This window comes from Hyperolius riggenbachi, chromosome 1, assembly GCF_040937935.1.
Source record: "Hyperolius riggenbachi isolate aHypRig1 chromosome 1, aHypRig1.pri, whole genome shotgun sequence".
Lineage (NCBI taxonomy): Eukaryota > Metazoa > Chordata > Amphibia > Anura > Hyperoliidae > Hyperolius > Hyperolius riggenbachi.
Window position 1 is genome coordinate 269,877,868 of NC_090646.1, and position 21,049 is coordinate 269,898,916.

At 45.0% G+C, this 21,049-nt stretch overlaps 1 protein-coding gene across 9 annotated transcripts in view; it reads left to right on the plus strand.

Moving 5' to 3' along the window:
• The first annotated feature begins 1,996 nt into the window (after positions 1 to 1,996).
• The window catches only part of SEPTIN11 (septin 11), a 146,320-nt gene continuing 127,267 nt past the window's right edge, over positions 1,997 to 21,049 (plus strand). For all 9 annotated transcript variants that reach the window (XR_011020341.1, XM_068233549.1, XM_068233552.1 and 6 more), the window contains exon 1: positions 1,997 to 2,154. Coding sequence is in view for 8 of the 9 variants with exons in the window: in XM_068233549.1 (XP_068089650.1) it covers positions 2,128 to 2,154 (27 nt within the window). In the remaining variant the exon portion in view is untranslated. The remainder of the gene's footprint in view (positions 2,155 to 21,049) is intronic.

Genomic DNA, 21,049 nt, shown 5'->3' on the forward strand with positions numbered 1-21,049 from the left:
AAACCAGGTGGACAAGCACCCAAATGGGGACAGACGTGTGCTTAAAGGAAACATCCAAGTAAATAAAAAAAAAAAATCCACTTACCTGGGGCTTCCTCCAGCCCGTGGCAGCCGTCCTGTGCTCTCGCCGCAGCTCCGGAGGCTCCCGGTCTTCTCCGCTGCAGAACCCAACCTCGCCAGGTCGTGTTCTGGGTCGGCCTCTTCAGCGCTCCACGGTGCGGGTCACGTGGTCCGGCCGACGTCATCAGGATGGTACTGCACGCAGTTCCCAGAGAAGACTGGGAGCCTCCGGAGCTGCGGCGAGGGCACAGGACGGCTGCCGTGGGCTGGATGAAGCCCCAAGTAAGTGGATTTTTTTTTTAAAGTGGAACTGAAGTAAGAGGTATACGGAGGCTGCCATATTTATTGCCTTTTAATCAATACCAGTTGCCTGGCAGCCCTGCTGATCCTCTGCCTCTAATACTATTAGGCCCCGCTCACACTTGCGTTTTTGGGAAAAACGGACCGGATCCGTTTGCATACGTTATCAATCAGGTATAAATACGGCTGCGATCCGGATCCGTTTTTTTAAAGGGATAACACACTATATAAATTCCTGGGGTCTGGGAGGTCAGCATAAGCTGCACCTGTAGAATCAGGTCCTCCGCTGTGTAGGGCCTCACCTCCACGTCCGACATAATGCCAAACAGCTCCAGCACAAAGTCACTGCTGTTCCACTCCAGAAATGCTGTGCCCATGTGTCCCCATCCAAAATGGCCGCTAGAAAACGCATAGGAAGTGGGGTAGAACGTCTGGTTTTTATAGCCAGTGTGTTCTGTGCTTTCCGTTTCCCACTGGTTTCTATTACCGGACGGTGCTGTCAGGCTCCGGTCCGGGTGCGTCGGCCGGATGATCCGGACCTTAAAAATAGCGCATGTTGGAAAAGTGTCCGGAGTCCGGTCCGTACGGAACGGACGCGTGTGTACGGTCGCATAGACTTTGCATTGCTATGCCGAACGTCCGTTCCGTTTGTACAGTATACGGTCTGGATCCGGCCCGGCGAATCCGGACAGCGAACGCTAGTGGGAACCGGGCCTAAGCCATAGCCCCTGAACAAGCATGCAGCAGATCAGGTGTTTCAGACTTTAAAGTCAGATCTGACAAGACTAGCTGCATGCTTGTTTCTAGTGTTATTCAGATACTACTGCAGAAAAACAGACCAGCAGGGCTGCCAGGCAACTGGTATTGATTAAAAGGAAATAAATATGGAAGCCAGAGGCTTCCCTCTCTTTAGGTAAGTATCTGATTTTGTGTACCCGAGCTTTGGCTTGGGTACACTTTAAGCAGAAAAGCATTTGGCAACCTTTAGCGGTTTTGAACCCCTGCAGCGGGACATGATAGCGCCGTAGTTAGCCAAATGTGGACGCAACATCTAGCGTCCAGTACGAAATAAGACCGTGGGAATGGGATCGATCACGGAGATGACATTAAATAATCAAACTGACGGCTGTCCGCTTATATAAATGGGCAGCACTTAAACGATCAGCCCCATGGCCTTCGTTTAACGCCCATCTGAACAGACCCTTTAGGTTTTTAAAGGAAAGCCAGGGCTAGTAGTTGAGAAAAGCTGAGTAGTTGAGAAAAATATGTTGAAGCCTGTGCCAGAATACACGTATGCACTTGGAACGATCACTGGAGAAGCCTCAGTACATCAGGCTAGTTGGCTGCTTGTATCTCCGAAACAGCAAAAAGATACGCGCTACATATACTACACAAAACAAACACACTCAAAACTATTCTCCAGGCACTCGGCCTATACCATCGTCTAATGAGGGGGTCGAGCATGCAGCCGAATGCCTTTACAAGAATCCATCTATCATGATATATCACTAGAACATCCGGAACTGATGTGGGAAAAGGGACATTAATGTAGCTGGAGGGAGCAGAGAGTTGTTGAGGCGCTGGGTACTTTCTTGTGTGTGAATCCCCACCCCCCCTTTCCTGAGTTGCAGGGAGCCTCCCCCGTGGTGGCCATGTTCCTCCAGAGCAGACTGAGCAGCAGTGACTGGCTGTGTGACTGTGTGTAGCATCTGGGACCTCGCATGCTCGCTCTGCATTCTTCCACACTCACACCCGGAGCATAGCGGCATGGCAGTAGCAGTGGGCAGGCAAACTGTAAGTGGCGCTTCTTCCTGGCATTTGCATGCAGTGTGCATCATTCTATACAGTATGACCATCGTGCTAGCTTCATTGTATCAGACCTCGTGTGCGTGAGATCCCCACCAGCATCATTATCTGGCAACAGATGATGAAGCAGGAGGCTTGTGTGCCGAGAGATCGCAGTCTTTGTCCCGCCGCAACGCAGTGATGCCTCATCTGCGCCTTCCCCGCTTCATCCATGGCTGGAAACCGCTAGGATCTGGGGATCATCAAGTCTTCTTTTAAAAGGAAAAAAAAGCGTAGGAGGTGGTTATATAATGCAGTTAGCGGATCCATGATTGCAAGAGAAGCTATAGGGAGCTATCGGCCAGGAGCAGTGCAGCTCGCTCCAAGCAGGACTGCTATGTGCCTGTGGACTTCGCTTTGCCACAGATCCGTACAATAACATCCATGTATTTTTAGCATAGCTCATGTCTCTCTTGCCATGAGAGGCTGCCAGCAGTCAGCTTGATTTACACTGATTTTTTCCCCCCTCTCTTTCTGCGTAGGATTTATGTGTGGGTGAGGAAAAATGTTATGAGAGAAGCAGCATTGGATACAGCTTGGACACCAGCTTGTCACAGGCCTGGGTCCAGGAGCTAGCAATCTAGTCACTTCCCCGATTGAATGAATTTTCATTTTGAAAGAACGGTGTTCTGAAGTGTTGATTTGCTGCCAATGAATCAATCTTGATATCTGTCTAGAGATGTAATCTTAAATTCTGCTTGTCAATTTTTTTGTGTATAAAAAAATGCTAAATTGCAGGAGCAATCTGAAAATCTGAAGTTTGCAAAGGGATAATCAGATTCAGAAAGCTAATGAGAACTTAATAGCCATGTGCAAAGTTTCAGTTCAGCCCCCAGTGGTTCTGGTTCTTGTAGATAGTTAAAACTACAGGGAAGTTGTTATTATTTATTATTTTTATGGATAATAACAAAAGTGGTTGGTTGTTGTTTTCAGTGGCAAGAATACAATCCAGCACTCTGCATAATAACTGTTTTTCAGTGTAAGTGGAATGGGCTTACTCTTGTACTTAGTTTGTGTGAGGCAGTTAAACAGTTGTTAAATTCAGTTAACACATGAAAAATAATCAGGTAATAAAAACGACAACAAAAATCTGGTGGCAATATGTGTTTTTTTCCCCCCAGGCCACATAGTATGTTCTGACCAATAATTTCATTAGGTACTGTCTACTTTGCATATTTTCCATACAAAGCAAGCAGAATCCAACACAATTTAGATATGAGGGTGTGGTTCTGTCTTGGATTCTTCAGTCAATATCTGTTACTTTGGATTTTGCTGTAGGACTTCGTATAATAATCAGCTAAGACACCAAGGGGCTCTTGTTCTTTTTTAGCTTGTGTTAACCCGCTCGCATGCTTCTAGTGTTACAGCCAGAGGAGGTGTTAGGGGTTACAATATAAGATCTCAAGGCATCTCTTTGTTGGCTGCTATGGCCGGATGGAGAGGCCTCACCCCATCCCACTCTGTTTCCCCCCTCATCCAGTTCTTGGACAAACAGTTATCATTTCCTCTCTCAACACAGTCTGGCTATCTGTGCTGTGTGGGTTTACTGTGTGCTAATGCAGAGTCTTCATTATACTTTTATCAGTGTTTTGCAAAACTTTGTAGTAAATACTCCAATGGACTTCTTCAGTACATCAGTGCAAATATGTGATGTGCAGATTGCAATATAGTGCTGTACAGATACTCAATAAAAAGTGTTGTCTAAAGATTATCTTAATGATCATTTTGGGCGATGACAAAACGAATGATTGCTACAGGGCTGTGGAGTGGAGGAACCAAAGTTGGAGTAATTTTTGGGTACCTAAAGTCAGTCGTGGTATCATAAACTGAGGAGTTGGAGTCGGATTATTTCTGTACCGACTCCACAGCCCTGGATCGCTGTACAGGCATGCTGCTGTTCTGTGGGCAGAATAGATAGGAGAGGCCGCATTGCAGAGACAATAGAGTAACAATAGTGGTTGTTTGTAAGTTATCCCACCTATGGCATCATTAACTCTGTCATGGGATACTTGTAGCTATGCTAGATTTTTGCCATAGCTAATTACAATTACCTTGGAAGATAAGGGTCTAGTGGTGGAAGAATCTGGCCTCAACCATGAATGACTAGTTGCTAGGAATTATGGAATTCTACAATTTTTATTTCAATAGTTTTGGACTTTGTGGAGAATTGCTATAGCCTCTTATCAAAATCGATCCCTTGTACAACGGTTCAGTGCCCAATGCTGTAGAGACGCAGGGGCAAACCCAGGATTTTCAAGGGGGGGATTCCTGAAAGGGCTCCCTAAGCCACGCACAACACAGTATAATTGGTTGGACATCATGCCGGGTACACACAATGCAATTTCTTGTCCAACTGACAGGATCTGACAGTTATTGGCGTAGTGGTTAGCGTTCTCGCCTTGCAGAGCTGGGTCCCCAGTTCGAATCCCAATCAGGTCAACATTTGCAAGGAGTTTGTATATTTCCCTGTGTCTGTGTGGGTTTCCTCCGGACACTCTGGTTTCCTCCCACATCCCAAAAACATTCAGATAAGTTAATTGGCTTTCCCCTAAATTGACCCTAGACTATACTACATACACACGATATAGACATCTAACTATGGTGGGGACTAGATGGTGAGCTCCTCTAAGGGACAGTTAGCGACAAGACTAAATACACACTCTCTCACTCACTCACTCACTCACTCACACACACAATGCAGCGAGAGGGGTGATGAGGACGAACAACAATGGCAGCATTTGGCCGAGATGATCCGGTATGCTGGGTTTTTGACATCAGGCTTCCTATCCAGTCCAGAATCAAATTAAAGATACTGTGTCTGAACTACAAATCTGTCCACAAAACCTGTCCAACCTACATTTTCGAACTTACTCAGAGGTACACACTTAGCTGCTCACTCCGCTCTTCCAATGAACTTCGCCTAACCGCCCCCCGCATCACCCAGTCCCATGCACGCCTTCAGGACTTCTGAAGAGCTGCTCTGACACTATCGAACTCCCTACCTCCACCCATTAGGGCAGCCCCCTCCTTCAACATCTTCAAGAAAGCCCTCAAAACTCACCTTTTCCCTCTGGCCTACCACCCCTCACAAGTGCTCTAAACCTACAGCTGAACTCTGGTCCCCTACCACTCGTGTCCTTACCTCTCCCTCTAGATTGTAAGCCTTTGGGCAGGATCCTCCTCCTCCTTTTGTGTCCTACCTGATCTTGCACCTCTATTACTGTGAACCCATGCTATGCATCGGAGTGAACCTAACTTGCCTAATTTCCATGCTCCATCCAGTGACTGACTAAGCATTACCTGGTACTCATACTATGGTGTGTGTTCTGGTTTTCTTGTATTCTTGTATTCCTGTATTGTCATATTGCTGTATGTCACCCCTAAATATTGTCTGTAACCTAAATTAATGTTCAGCGCTGTGTAATATGTTGGTGCTTTATAAATTTAATTAATAATAATAATAATAATCAGGGAGGGTTGGGAGCTCTGTATACAAACTATTGTCGGTTGAGACAGTTGTTATAAGCCATTTCGGTCAATTAGTGTGTGTACATAGCTTTAGATTTATATTGCCGTCTGTGTTCCCAGAGAGGAGTATTCCTTTAGTATCTGCTTCTGAGAGTTAGCACTGAGACAGAATTAAAGGTGTATTGCAGAATTGTATAGCTCACGAGAATAGGAGTTGGGTATTCCGCTGCTAATAGGGACATGTACTTTCAGGGACAGGGGTCCAATGTCAGAATTTCCCTCTTTAGTAGAGTTTTTTTTTTTTTTCTGTTAATATCCTGTTTGTGACAGGAAGAATATCCTGTTTGGGACAGGAAGTGATATTCTATCATTTCCCAGCTCTATGCTATAAAAAAAAAAAAAAAATAGTGACAGACAACACAGACTGAGCCGCATTCGTTTTTTGATAGTATTTGCATGTGTTACACTCATAATTTCACACTGTTTTATGCAAAGATTTGTTATTAATGTACAATCTTGCTGTATGACTGCTGGAGTACAGTCCATTGTAACTGGAGATTGTAAACCGGTGGTTCTGGATCAGTGTCTGGATTTTAGGAGCATATACAACATTTTACATGTTACATCTTCGAACGCCCCTTACTTCCTGGTATCCTGGGAACACAGAAGAGGTTAACTTTCTGTGTCTCGATATTCTCTCAGAATTCGTCAGTCGGCAGACAGCTCAAATTACAGTTGCTTATTACTTGCTGAGAAAGGAGAATTAGGATGTTCTCTATAAACACACGCAGAGTAAGTTTCTCTGGGTTCTCCATGTCTCCTGTACTAGAGCTTAGGTCTGCTTTAAAGGGAAACAAATATGGCCACCTCCATATTCCTCTCAATTCAGGTTCCCTTTTAAAGGGAACTCGAGGCCAAAATTTGTTAATAAATGGGTACCTAAGGAGGGGGAAGCCTCTGGATCCTAATACAACTTCCTCTCTATCCTCTGGTCCCCTGTTGCCACTTGTGAACCGTCCAGCTGATCAGGGCCACGCTTATCTTCTGGCTTGGCCATACCTGCACATTAAAATGGAGCTGTTTGTGCATGAACACCTGCTTACTGCGCAGGCACACCCATACTCATGCATGCGCAGTACGGCCGCGCTCGTGCTTGAAGAGGAGCGTGGCCCCTGGTTAGATTACAGGCGAGCCATTGTTGGTAACCTTTGGAGGTCCAGCTTGGTGACAGTCAGGAAAGCCTCATTAGGATCCAGGGGGTTCCCTCTCCCTAATGTAAATATCTGATTTTGTACTCAAGTTTTGACTCAGGTACACTTTTAAAGCTGACTAACTGACTAAAATACCTATCTGTTTAAAGAAGACAAACGTTATATACTTTTGCAGTGCTTTGTTACTAAAAGGCCTGTTTGGTCTCTTTAGGGTGGCCATATATGATTCCGTTTTAGTTTGTTTTTGTTTTGTTTTTTTGTTCAAGAGAAATCTGATACATTTTTGCGCTAGATCGAATAATCAGAAAACTCAAACCAATATACCATACACTTACAATCGATTTTTTTTTTTTTTTTTTTTTTTTTGGGGAAAATACCATCACATTTATTTTCTTGTAAACAGTGCCAGTTCTCTGGCACTCCTGTTGTTCTTCTGGCATTAGAAGTGTCTGATTTGGATTAGCCACATGCTTATTTCAGGGTTGTGACTCAGACGAGTCAGAGAAGCTGATCTGCATGCTTGTTTAGGGGCCATGGCTAAAAGTATTAAAGACACAGGATCAGGGGGTCAGACAGTCATCTTTCATTGTAGCGAACCTTAAAGAGAATCTGTACTCTGAAATTCTTACAATAAAAAGCATACCATTCTATTCATTATGTGCTCCTGGTCCCCTCTGTGCTGTTTCTGCCATTCTCTGCTGCAAACCTGGCTTGTAATTGCCAGTTTTAGGCAGTGTTTACAAACAAACTAACCAGCTTCTAATAGGCTCAGCTAAGCAGAGTGTGTTAGTCACACAGAGCCTGCAGGGGGTGTGTACAGCTTCTAGCTAATCACAAGCAGCCCTGCACATTCCAGTCTGACTGCCTCAGCCTGACTGTGCCGACTATAGAGAGAAGATTAGATCATATAACAGAGATAACACAGCTACTGTGCAATTAGGAAAAGCTGCAGTAAGCCAGACCACATTAGAAAAGGCATAGGAACTTATAGCATAGAAGAAATAAAGATAAACAATTTGTTACAGAGTCTCTTTAAGATAGTGTAAAAAAAAAAAAAGTTTCACATAACTGGGGCTTCTGCCAGCCCATTGAAGCCACCCTGTGTCTGCACTAGTCCTTCACGATCCTCCGGTCTCCTGCCGCGGCGCAGTTTCTGTATCGCCAACTTGCAAGTAGATGGCCACTGCGCGCATCCTCACTCGCGCTTCCCAGCCACAGTACGAGAAAATCTCTACTGCACACGGCAACTGAAGAAAGCAAAACTGAGCCACTGCAGGGGACTGGAGGATCATTGAGGGCGGCTGCAGGGGACTGGCAGAAGCCCCAGGTAAGTGGATTTTTTTTTTCATTCTTTTTTTACTATCTTCAGGTTCCCTTTAAAAGGAAATGGGTATCACACTCACCACAGGTTCCCTTTAAACAGAGTGGCACACCAAAGCACGAGTGGATTTATTCTAGTGGTGCTGGTGAAAAGCCAGTGGTAATGCATTAGTATATTTAACAAGTGGATTTGGGATCAAGAGGCGAGCGCAGCAGATGCCTAACTATTGAGGACTGGCAAACAGAGACGTTCCTTGCAAGAACTAACAGTTTGGGGATATGGTACTGGAGTTGGGGGCTGTGAAGACCTCTAATGCCTGTATATTTCCTGCTGCCAGAATTGTGGTCTCAAAATTGGTCACGTTCTTCCTGTTGAGTACAAAGTCCCATCACCTCACATAGATGAATGGTTTCTATTATAATATACAAACTCGGGGAAAAGTAGGCAGCGACTGTTTTCCTATTTTTGGTAGCGCATGGTCACACTTGATTGACCTACTCTGCTGAATAGTAAGCACACTGTAGTCACATCTGTGGCCAATGGACCAGGTATACTGTTAAGCACTTTCCTTCTATACACTTGTTTATATTCAGTGATTGTTCTGATTGCTATTAGTTTGTATTCCTGATTGCTGACAAAAAATATGGTTTGTGATTGTTTTGGCCATCAGTCTCAAATGCATCTACAAGTATGTCCTGTGACTCTCTATCCCACAGGTGTCAAACATAAGGCCCGTGGGCCGAATGCAGCCTTCCGTGCTATATTATGTGGCCCTCCATAGCTTCAATGTGCATCATTGTAAGCAGTAAAACAGCAGCATACTGCCTTCCCATCGAGGAGCACACTGGTTACACAGAATGTCTGAAACATTGTCAGTTTGAGCCTGGGTGCAGCAACAACCTACGGGACCTCTCCAGTGAAATTAGCATGGGGCCCCTTCCTGGTGTACAAACCCCCTCCTTCCCACAATGGCCTCGATTCATAAAGCATTTCCGCATGAGGAAATGCAGAAAGCCGCTCGCTTTACCGACCACACAGCAAAATATGTATTCATAAAGGCTTTTTCCGCATGAAAAGCCGACATCCACAAGCAGAGTGATCAATCACCGCCTTGCGCGGTGATTATCACAGCAAAAGTAACAAATGTCAATTCATAAAGATTAGAGGTAGCGGTATGCGGACGGGTATTACCGCTACCTCTGATGTGGCGAGAAGCGTGCGGAATCCGTTGCAGTGAATGGGACAGACCTCCCAAGCAGCTGCAGAGAGAACACCGCACGGAGGGATTCCGCCTGCTTCTCCTGTTTCCGCATGCGTAGGACAGCCTAACGCCTGCCTACAGCGGAGTATCTCCGCACGCCTGTCACAACAGGCAACATTTTTATGAATTACCTCCCTGAAGGCGGAAATACCGACAGCGGTGTTTCCCCGCTCGACTTTCCCCGCTCGCAGGCACTTTTATGAATCGAGGCCAATACCCTTTTCTCACGTTTCAGAGAAGTGCAGCAGAGCAGTGTAATATTTAACTGCTCCAGTGATGCACCCTGTCTCTTCTGTTCTTTCTGGCAATCCTCCTTCTCCCGACATACATCAGGAGCCAGAGGTAGCCAAAACCATCAGGAGCCAGAGGTGTGGCAGTTTGTGAGATCAGAGGAGGCTTGAAGCAGTGGAGCAGGTAAATTAAACTGCTTCACTGTGCTAATCTGCAGAAGGGGGAGGAGCGGAACACTCTACGGTCGCTATGGTGACGCCAATAATTTGAGACTCAAATGTTAAATCTTAAACAATTTAGCCCACAGCTTAGAAAATGTTTTAGATTGTGGCACCTTTATATGATTGAGTTTGACATTCCTGGTCTGGGCATTGGTGATGAGCAATTAGCTTCAAGAGAATTTGTAGTTCAAGTTCTTTGTCCCTGCAGCTTTTCCTCCTCCCATCTGCATAGCACAGTATGGTTGCCTGCAGACTGTTCCACAAAGCAATCAAATGTTTAGTTTATACAGCTTTGTTTACTGTCTCAGAGAAAAGGGTTTGTCTCAGCTAAAGGTACTCATACATCTAACAATTTTGGCAGCGGATCGACCAAGAGACTGATTTCTCTCTGATTGAAGAGAGTTCTGTTGGCCACCGTAAACCACAAGCCAATTTCCATATCGATTTCAGCATGAAATGTGGGAATCAGCCTTGTGGTGCCGCCCATTCATTTTGTATGCACATTCACAGCCGTGCAGTTAAACTGTACCTGCGGCTGTCCACGCTGTCTGTCATCCTCGCAATTCTGATGATAATCACAAACTATTACAATTCAGTTTGCCATTAGCAGTTTCTGAGTCTTAACCCTGAAACAAGCATTTGACTAATCCAGTCAGATTTGAGTCAGAGCATCTTATCTGCATGTTTGTTCAGGGTCTACGGCTCAAAGTATAGACGGGGGGGGGCAATTTGCTTTGTTTAAATGGAACTAAATAGGTCAGCCTCCATGTTACTCTTAGGGCTGGTGCACACCAGAGCGGCTTTTTTAGCGTTTCTGCAGCCGCTTGCGGCTGCGGATCCGCTTGGTCAATGTACCTCAATGGGGTGGTTCACACCAGAGCGGGAGGCGTTTTGCAGAAATGCATACTCCCGGGGTGAGGCATTTTTTGGATTGTGGATGCGTTTCTGCCTCAATGTTAACTATAGGAAAAACGCAAACCGCTCTGAAAAACGGCAGTTCAGAGCGGTTTTGCAGGCGTTTTTGTTTACAGAAGCTGTTCAGTAACAGCTTTACTGTAACAATATCTGAAATCTACTACACCAAAAACGCTTCACAAAACCGCAAAATGCTAGCTGAAACGCTACAGAAAAAGAAGAAAAAGCATTTCAAAATCTGCTAGCATTTTGCGGATCTGCTAGCGGTTTTTGGTGTGCACCAGGCCTTACCTTGGGTTCCCTTTAAGGCCTTACTGACCATTCAGTTTTTCATTTTACAGGAATCCAATTCGGAGCTCCTACTGATATTTATCTCCCATACATGTAGTAATGAAGGATCTGCACGTGTAAACCTTTTTCCTTGTGCATTTTGGTGCTTTTTTTATATCAGTGACAGGAAGTGTTTTACGGCTTAAAGGGAACCAGAGATGAACGATTCACACAAAATAAACATATCAGTTGATAGCTTGTAAAGAATAAATACTCTACCCGATAATTTCGCCACTCTGGTGTGCCTTTTTGAGTGCTTTTTATCCATTATTGCTCCAGGAAATATCCAATATGGCCGCCGGCTCATATTCCTTCTGCTTCCAGGTTATGAGGTGTTCTGGATGTGCTGTCTAGGCTATATGAGACTATAGACAAGCAGGGCTGCTGTAGGCTTTCATCTGTGTGCTTTCAACTTCATATTCTGGTATGCTTTGTGGCTGCCTGTAGGAAGTGTCTCTCATAGTAATGAAACTGCATACAGTAGATAATAATGATGACTGGCTGCACAGACAGAGCACACAGATCACACAGCCACACTTGTCTGTTAGACAGAGATTTTTTTCTGCAGCAGCAGCCCCTCCCATATCATCACAGCTCTCAGTATGTAAAGCCTGAAATTTGAGCCAGGTGGGGGAAGGCTTGGGCTTGAAAAGACTCCACAGAAGAGTGACTCAGCTATAATGATTCCAGGTGAAACCTCGACTGAATAGTCCGTGGATTGTTATCACAGTTGATAACAGATAGATTCGACTGAGAAGAATAAAGGTGGCCATACACTGGCCCGATTTGCGCCCGTTTCGACAGCAGATTCGATCACTGGGATCGAATCTGCTGCCAATCGTTCACGCTACACGCCGAATTTCGATCCATTCCGTCCGATCCTGTCGATCGCGCCGTGCGGAAAATAACCGTCGATCGCCCGCGGGTAAAGAGCGCATCGCTAGCGGCGTTCGAGTGCCCGACGACCGACGCAATAGAGCCGCATACATTACCTGCTCCGCCGGCGCGACTCCTGGGTCTCCGCTCTTCTCTGGTCTCCGGCATGCTTCCCTTCTTCCTGTCCCGGCAGGAAGTTTAAACAGTAGAGGGCGCTCTACTGTTTAAACTTCCCCCAGACAGGAAGAAGGGAAGCATGCCGGAGACCAGAGCGGAGACGGAGAAGAAGAGCGGTGACCGGGGGCAGTCGCACCAGCGGAGCAGGTAATGTATGCGGGCGGGGGGAGAGGCGGCAGCACCACCACAACAGATTGTGATCGGTTTCAGGCTGAAATCGGTTCACAATCTGTTTGCAGTAAAGGTAGCCATACGATCCCTCTCTGATCAGATTCGATCAGATAGGGATCAGTCTGTTGGTCGAATCTGATGGCAAATCGACCAGTGTATGGCTACCTTAAAACTAAAAGCAGGGTAGGTGTTTACTGTCATGTTCCCACTGATAAATGTAATAAAATACATGAGGGTGCTTCGTCTCTGGTTCTCTTTAACCAGTATGTCACTGCTAATGCCATGGAACACACCCTCTATTAAAGGGGTTCTGTGGATGGGTTTTAAAAACAAAAACTGACACTTACCTGGGGCTTCTACCGGCCCCCTGCAGCTGTCATTTCCTGCGCCGTCCTCCTACAATCCTCTGTTCCCCGCCGCCGGTCACGTTCCAATTATTCGTCTAACTAGACGAATACAACTGCACCTGTGCGGCCACGCGCGTCCTCGCTCCCGTCTCCGGGAGCATACTGTGCAGGGAATGGAGGATCGTAGGAGGACAGCGCGGGACATGACAGCTGCAGGGTGCCGGTAGAAGCCCCAAGTGTCAGTTTTTGTTTTTAAAACCCTTTCCTTTGGCCGTCCGCCTTCTAAATTCCTTTCACTTACTCCCATCAGCGCAATAAAAGTAATTGACAGATTGGCCATTCCTTTGACTTTTGGAACTGTTATGTATATTGTAAACTGCTGCTCCAGTATGCATAACTTAAATGTAAATTGTAATGCATAATGTAAACTGCTGCTCCTGTTGTGTATAATTGTAAACTTCTGCTCCTGCGGTTCTATGCAATCTATCCTTGTCGTCTTCTTCTTGAGCTATATGTACTGTTCCAAACCCAATTCTGGGCATGACTCAGGGTGCATGTCCACTAGTGCGGTGGAAAATCGCCGCGGATTCTCAGCGGGCGAATTCGCATGCAGGAGCGAAATCGCATGCGGTTGTATGCAAATTTTACCGCCAATTCGCATACGATTTCGCATGGATGACGCTGTGTGCGAAAATTAACCATGTCAGTGCCTGTGTGCTTTTTCATTGATTCCATGCGAAATCGTATGCGAATTCGCATGAAAATTCGCATGAAAAACCACCATGCGAATTCCCTATTAAATTGTATGCGAATCGCATGCGTGTGTGCGGTGTCCGAATTCGGATGGCTCTGCTGAGCAGATTTTTCCTGCACAAGAAAACGCTCCGTTTTCCTGACAAGTGGACACAGGCTCATTCACTTTTATTGGTTATGCGAATTTGCATGCGGGGAACGCATGCGAATTCGCGTTAGTGGAAACGCACCCTCAGTCATGCTTGGCGAAATATATGATTCCTGATCCACAGAACCCCTTTAAATGGTCAGCTTTCCTTTGGATGTTATGAACTATGTATTGGAACGTGCTTCTCTGTATTTTTGTACAATTTTGGTATTGTAAGGCCGCATTCACACTTACAAAATGCAAAACAGCGGCGATTTTTGCCGGCGTTTTGCAGGAGTGATTTTTCCGCAATTTCACACGGAAAAATCACTGAACACTAGCGATTTTGCCACGATCACGTTTAGCGCTTCTATAGCACTGAAACGTGAATGCCGGGAAATATCCTGAAAATTTTTGGGCGATTAGCGCAAATCGCCCAAGTAAGAACGGGCCCATAGGGTTTCATTACGCTCGCGCTTTTAAAAAGCGCTAGCGTTTGAGCGGTTTGCCAAAATCACAGCAAAACGCTCCAGTGTGAATGGGGCCTCAATGCATTTTGTTGTATTTAATATGAATGCAGTTTGTTGGCACTTCTTCCTTTTTAGGGCCAGTTTCCACTTGTGCGGTGCGAATCGCCGTGGTAAAAATTCGCATGCGGATGTGAATTTTGCATGCGGGTGTATGCGCTTTTCCATTGATTTCCATGCAAATTCGCATGAAAATTCGCATACCAAAGCCGCAGGCGATTTCCCTATCAAATACATTAGCGGCGATTCGCATGCATTCCACACGCAAGCGAATTCTGAGGGTTCTGCCGTGCAGAAAAATCCTGCACAGAAAAACGCTCAGGAAAACTGACAAGTGGAAACAGGCCCATCCGCTTTTATTGGCTGTGCGAATCTGCATGCAGGAAACGCATGATAGTGGAAACGGGCCCTTACTTATGGTAGAAAGTCTTTTGGAAGCTTTAGGCCTCGTTCTCATTGGGTGCATTGAGAAACGTGTAATAACGCATTGCGTTTGTGTGCACTTTAGTGCGCTGCGGTGCACTTTTTTTAAAAGCATGTTTTGCTTATTGTAGCAGTTGTCAATAAAGCTTTTGTTTTCATATGAATTTTTTTTTTCAATTCGGGGTAAAAAAAACGCATGTGCTTCTATGCACTATAAAAAGCGCACCCATTCACTTACATTGATGTGCGCTTTACAGCTCAACGCACAGAAATGCATGCAACACTACCCTTTTGTAACGCAGCTCAACGCTACGCATATATGTGAACCAGGCACATTTAATTACATGGCAAAATTGATACCTTGCAGAACGCACAGCGCAATGCGCTGTAAAAAGCGCACAGAAACGGCCCTGATGTGAACGAGGCCTACTTATGAAGAGCTGCGATATTTACAGTCCGTGAACTTCAGTGTGTTGTTTTTAGATGAACTTCCAGCTGGTAATGATCGCTACACAAAACGTCACAAAACAGCTCTTTGCTATGCTAAAGAACCCATTAACGCTGACCACTTCCTCACTGTTGCACAGGGCTCTCCTTTACTAACAGAGCACTATTTACGCCAAAGGTGGTGTGATGCTGCAACATATAAAATGTGTTGTGAACATGATCTAATGTAAAGCCCCTCTTCTGCCTTGCTGAGTGGTTGCTGTATAGGAAGAACGTGCTGAAAAAATGGTTGAATGGTGTATGTTGTAAAGCTCATATTCCTCTTTACATGTATGGGTTTCCTATATACTTTTTCCACAGATGCAGGGACAAGTGCATGTAAAAGTACTCTTACCATAGCATATTAATCAGCAGAGACGATCAATGAGATGCAAATTTTCCCAACGTAATGCAGATTTAGTTGCAATTTTTATGCAGCTTAATAGCAATTTATTACCTTCTGTTTTCATTGACTGTTATTGATTGATACAGGATTTGATTAAATAAGTTTCATAATATCTTGGGCTACTGGATTTCACAGTGAAAATACCGGTGTTACTCCAGCCAGAGAAATGGGATTGTCCATCTTTCAGCTTCGTCAGTCTGAATCCAGTAGCCTGCTATGCATACCTCTTATAGAGGCACGAGTAATTTGGGCGCTGGATGAAGCAGTAGAATATTGGTAATATTATTATATGGCTATTCCTAACCTAATGCTCACATTAACCCTACCCAACAGTAATCTACTCTCCCCCCACCTACCCTCGCTATCCTGACTCACTGCTGCTCCCCGGTACGAATGTGGCCACACTGCACAGGCACAATCACAGCCTGGGCAATAACACAAAGCCACTTATACGTGGCTTGTGGCTCAGTGCTACTGGGCAGCCGTGGCTACGAAGAAGAGGAGGGTTCCTTCAAACTGCACTCTTTTTTTGTTTGTTTTTTTGTTTATAGGAGTCACAGGTTTGCTTTAATAATTGTTGCAATTTGTGATAAATATGCGTACTTACAAAAAGTCTGGGCCAGTTTTTGCTTTCGTCCACTGCTCTTCCTGTGTAGCAAGGGGAGGCTTTTATCATTTACCAATCACCCTGAACTCCACCTTTTCTCATTGCTCTTGTATTTAACTTACTGTTTAGAAGAATTTTGTAAACTTTCTATATTATAACTTTATAATCAAATCCTCATTCTCCCTAGCATCGGCAATAGAAACCGGCTATGTATAAAATAACGTTAATGACTTCTGATCCAGCCAGAAATAGGATTTTTTTTCTTTAGGAGAAAATGAGGACACCATATGTGATATTTCCTCAGGCTAAGAATTCTGTCATGAGTTTTATCTTTGGCAAATGCAGTGAAGTAGTCATGTGCCTAGTTATATTCAGTAATGTGTTTATATATGTGTCTTTTCCCACATAATTATTGCTCATCCAGATCAATCATGAATTTGGGTATTTCAGATTAAATATTCAGCAGAATGGAGTACAACCCCCCCCCCCCCCCCCCCAAAAAAAATGTGTAAAAATAGGCTGTTCTGGAGCATAGATGAAGAAAGCTGATGAATTTGATGCTGCTGGCCCAGGTTCTATTTTTTGCCTCTGATGTGGTTATTGGTGTTGTGGCAGTGAATGTCCATCACCTAAAGTGCATAAATAACACGTTTTAATGTTCATACAGAAGGAGTGCCAATCGACCGTTATGAACATTAAAACATATTATTTATGGACTTTAGGTGATGGACATTCAAGAGTTAATTGTATGTTGGGCGGGGCAAACAGGAAGTGGGGTGGTGTCCAACTGGACGGTTTGTTATATATGATGTTGGTTTCTATTAAATCGCTGTTATGCATCTGAGGAAGGATGGAAGTCCATTACATGTAATGCAGTGCTTTGCTCCATAATACACAGCAACAGTTTTTTTGCATCCAATTGTGTGCCGTCTCTTTTTTGTTTGTTTATGGTGAACCAGCGACCGCTTGGGCAATCCGGTCGAGACTGAGCACCGGCAAAGTGTACAGGTCATACATACCTGGTGTACTGCTTCCAAGGCGTCCCTTCCACTAACCACATTGTTTAAAGGACACCTGAAGTGAGAGGGTTGTGGAGGCGGCCATTAGGCCTGAACGATTTATCGTTTTTGCATCGAAATCACGATCACGGAAACGGCGATTCCGTGATCGTCAGAGCATCGATTTTTCCGATATCCCGCGCCCTCCCGCTGTGCATTCCAACTTGCCGCTCTATGGTCAAGTAGCAGCGGCTCATTGGCTCTTGTTCCCAGTGGTGGCTCACTATCACTCCGTTCTTTCTCCCGCTGTGCGCCGCTTCCTCCTCCTCCTACATCATTGGCTCTCTTCTTGCCCTCCTACTCTGCCTAGCGTGTCATGAGGTGGGCGGGCGCCACGAGAGACTCCACCTAGCGTGTCATGAGGTGGGCGGGCGCCGCACGACAGACTCCACCTAGCGTGTCATGAGGTGAGCGGGCGCCGCACGACAGACTTCACCTGCAGGCTCTCGCTCATTTCCCTCTGCCTCCAACAGTGCTCCCAGCGCGTAATCAGCTGGGCGAGCGGCAGACTCGGCCCGCAGGGTCTCACTTGATTTCCCTCCAGTGCACCTGTCATCAGCACTCACGCTCACTCCAGCTGGGCCTGTAACTCAAAAAAAAAAAAAAAAGTATGGCCAGTAATCAAATCTTTAGGCTTGGAAATGGTATTATCACAGCTCCGCCTCCTTTGCACAGCAGAATTCTGATTGAGGCAAACAGCATGGTGATCTCACTGATCTGTGCTAAGCTGTTGTGTGCTGGCCTGGCCTGCTGGACACTGTGCATTTGATAAAGGAGCTGAATGAGCAGACTCTGATTAATCCTAAAATGGTTTGTTTCAGGCGTGATAACTGGCCGAAGTACATGGTGTGCATTGTGAATTTAGTACGAAAGCTTTATTTTAAGAAAATCGTGAATCGAATCGAAATAGCAATTTCTGACAGAAATCGTGCGATTCAATCTTTTCCTAAAATCGTTCAGGCCTAGCGGCCATATTTATTTCCTTTTAAACGATGCACATTGCCTGGCTGTCCTGCTGTTCCACTTTTAATACTTTTAGCCATAGGCCCTGTACAATCCTGCAATAGGCCCGGTGCACACCAAAAAACGCTAGCAGATCCGCAAAATGCTATTATATAGATTTTGAAACGCTTTTTTTTTTTATTTTTCTGTAGCGTTTCAGCTAGCATTTTGCGGTTTTGGGAAGCGTTTTAGGTGTAGTAGATTTCATATATTGTTAAAGTAAAGCTGTTACTGAACAGCTTCTGTAATAAAAACTCCTGCAAATCCGCTCTGAACTGCAGTTTTTCAGAGCGGTTTGCGTTTTTCCTATACTTTACATTGGAGGCAGAAACGCCTCCGCAACCCAAAAAATGCCTCAGCCCGGGAGTATGCGTTTCAGCAAAACGCCTCCCGCTCTGGTGTGCACCACCCCATTGATATACATTGACCAAGCATATCTGCATCCGCAAGCGGCTGCAAAAACGCAAAAAAACCCGCTCGGTGTGCACCAGCCCTATCAGATGTTTCTGACTGCATTTCTCCACATGGTTGTTTCAGGTGTGGGATTCAACCAATACTGATGTGGGATCAGCTGGACAGCCAGGCAACTGGGATTGTTTAAAAGGAAATAAATGTGGCAGCCTCCATATCCCTCTCAGTTCAGGTGTTGTTTAAGGCAAGGTTCACATTTTGGAGGGGATCACAAGTGGGGACAAAACTTTCTGCCAGCAGCAGAATATCGCACACCATGTCCAAATCCTACTGCTGGCAATTAGCTGCTGTCAACGGATTACCGTAAGATGGGAAGTTATGGTTAAATATTGTCGTAGGCCTTGTTCAAAGTGCGTTGCGCTAAGCGATTCCCCCATCACTCTGCTCTGCGTGGTATAAGCGCTTTTGTAAGTCAGGAAGTAAATTCCCAAAACCGCCTCCAGTGTGAACAAGCACTTAGGGCCCATTCACACTGGAGTGTTTTGCCGGTGATTTCGGCAAAACGCTCAAGCGCTAGCGATTTTTAAAGCGCTAGTGCTATAATATTGGGCCTGTTCTTACTTGCCCGATTTGCGTTAATCGCCAGCGATTAACGCAAATCGCCAGATGCAAATGTGTAGCCTGCACCATTTTCAGGCGGTTTTCCGGCGTTTGCGTTTAGTGCTAAAAATCGATGCAGTGTCCAGTGATTTTTTTTTTTTCTGCGTTAATTGCGGAAAAATTACTCCCGCAAAACGTTTTGCGCTTTTAAGTGTGAATGGGGCCTAAAAGTGGGTAAAAATCAGGAATTTAAGTTGTCAGATTTATGTAAATGAAGAGAGGAAGGAAGTCAGCATCCGATGACCGACCATTGCCTGTGCCCAAACCACCAGCTCCTAACTTCAGTACAAGCATGTCTAGGATGAGCAGTTTTTTATTTTTTAATTTCCAGAATACAAAGTGTCATTTTTTTCCCCAAGTATAAAGTCAGTATGAAAGTGGAAGTAAAGGAAACTGAGTTTCATTATAGTTCTGAGGTGACATTCACCACATGAAAGGTCAGTGCTGAAGCTTCAGCGAGGCCAAGAATGACTTTTACAAGAAAATGGAAAGACAACATACTGGTATCCCTTTTAGCTGTAACATTTTAAATACTTGTATATGCATACATGTAACATTTAGATTTGCCCCAGAATAAAATGCACTATAAATTATGTTTCAATAAAAAAGATAAAAGCAGCTGACCCCATTGTTCCCCTTCCTCAGGGCCCTTTTCCACTAGCTACGATTTGCTTGAACAAGCGGATCGCTGGCGTTTTGCCGATCGCTAGTGCATCATGACTTACATGTAAATCACGGAGCACTTTTTCCGTTAATGCATTTTTCCCTGAGCGCAATTGTAGTGCTGCGCGATTGCCACAATTGCGTTTTCCTCCCGATGGTTCACGTTGCAATCGCATCGAAAAAGAATCTTTTGCAAACGGATTTGCAATTGCAAGTGGAAAAGAAGCCTTTCTTCTTTCTCCATGTAGAGTGCATGTCACTCTGGTATACCTGAGCAACCCGTCTGAAGAACTTATTCCCTCCATTCTCATTCACAGCAACGAGCTTGATACTGACAGTGTGTTTGTGTAAACATCTTTAAAGTGAAGCCGACCCAAAAGCTCTGGTTCAAAAAAAAGATCTTACCTTGCAGAGAGGGAAGCCTCGGGCTCCTATTTGAGGCTTCCCTCCGTTGTCGGTAGCCCCCTGTTGCAGAGCGCGGTCCCCCTCCACCACAGGGCCACGCAGCTCCACTTCCTTATTCATTGCTGTGCTGTAGCTGCTTATGTGCAGTAACACGGAGCCTGCAGCTCCTGCTCACTGCGCATGCGAGGCTCCCCTCTCTTTAGGTAAGTATCTGATTTTGTGTATCCGAGCTTCGGCTTGGGTACACTTTATTGTCTATCAGTTTTTCACAGATGCCTGCAAACCACTTAAAATTTCCTAACAACCACAGAGCTTACCAACCCTGCCCTCACATCCAACCAACAGTGCAATCTTTTTCAGAAAACCACACATACTCACAGGTGTGGCGATTAGTGTCTCCTTAGAGCTGATTAACCATCTCTGGATTTCCACAAAACATGTATTGTTTGGTGAGCCTTGAGGACAGGGTTGGAGAACACTGCTTTACGCAAACCAATACAAAATGCCTTGCTTTGGGAGGAGGTTACTGATGCAGGTGAGAGATGGCAGCCAGCTGACTTTATGCGAACTTAACCTAAGGAGAGTCTGCAGCTATATTAGCATGTTCTGTATTTTTTTTTTTTTTGTAAAGTGTTTTCTTCAAAATGTTCCCCAAAATTTTACAACCTTACATATTGCGGCATGCATGCAGCTTCTTAATACCACAACTACGAATTAGTTAACCAAAATAACAGAACAAACCAAAAAATGGCAGTTTTGCAAATAAAAACATTGATAAAGTATACAT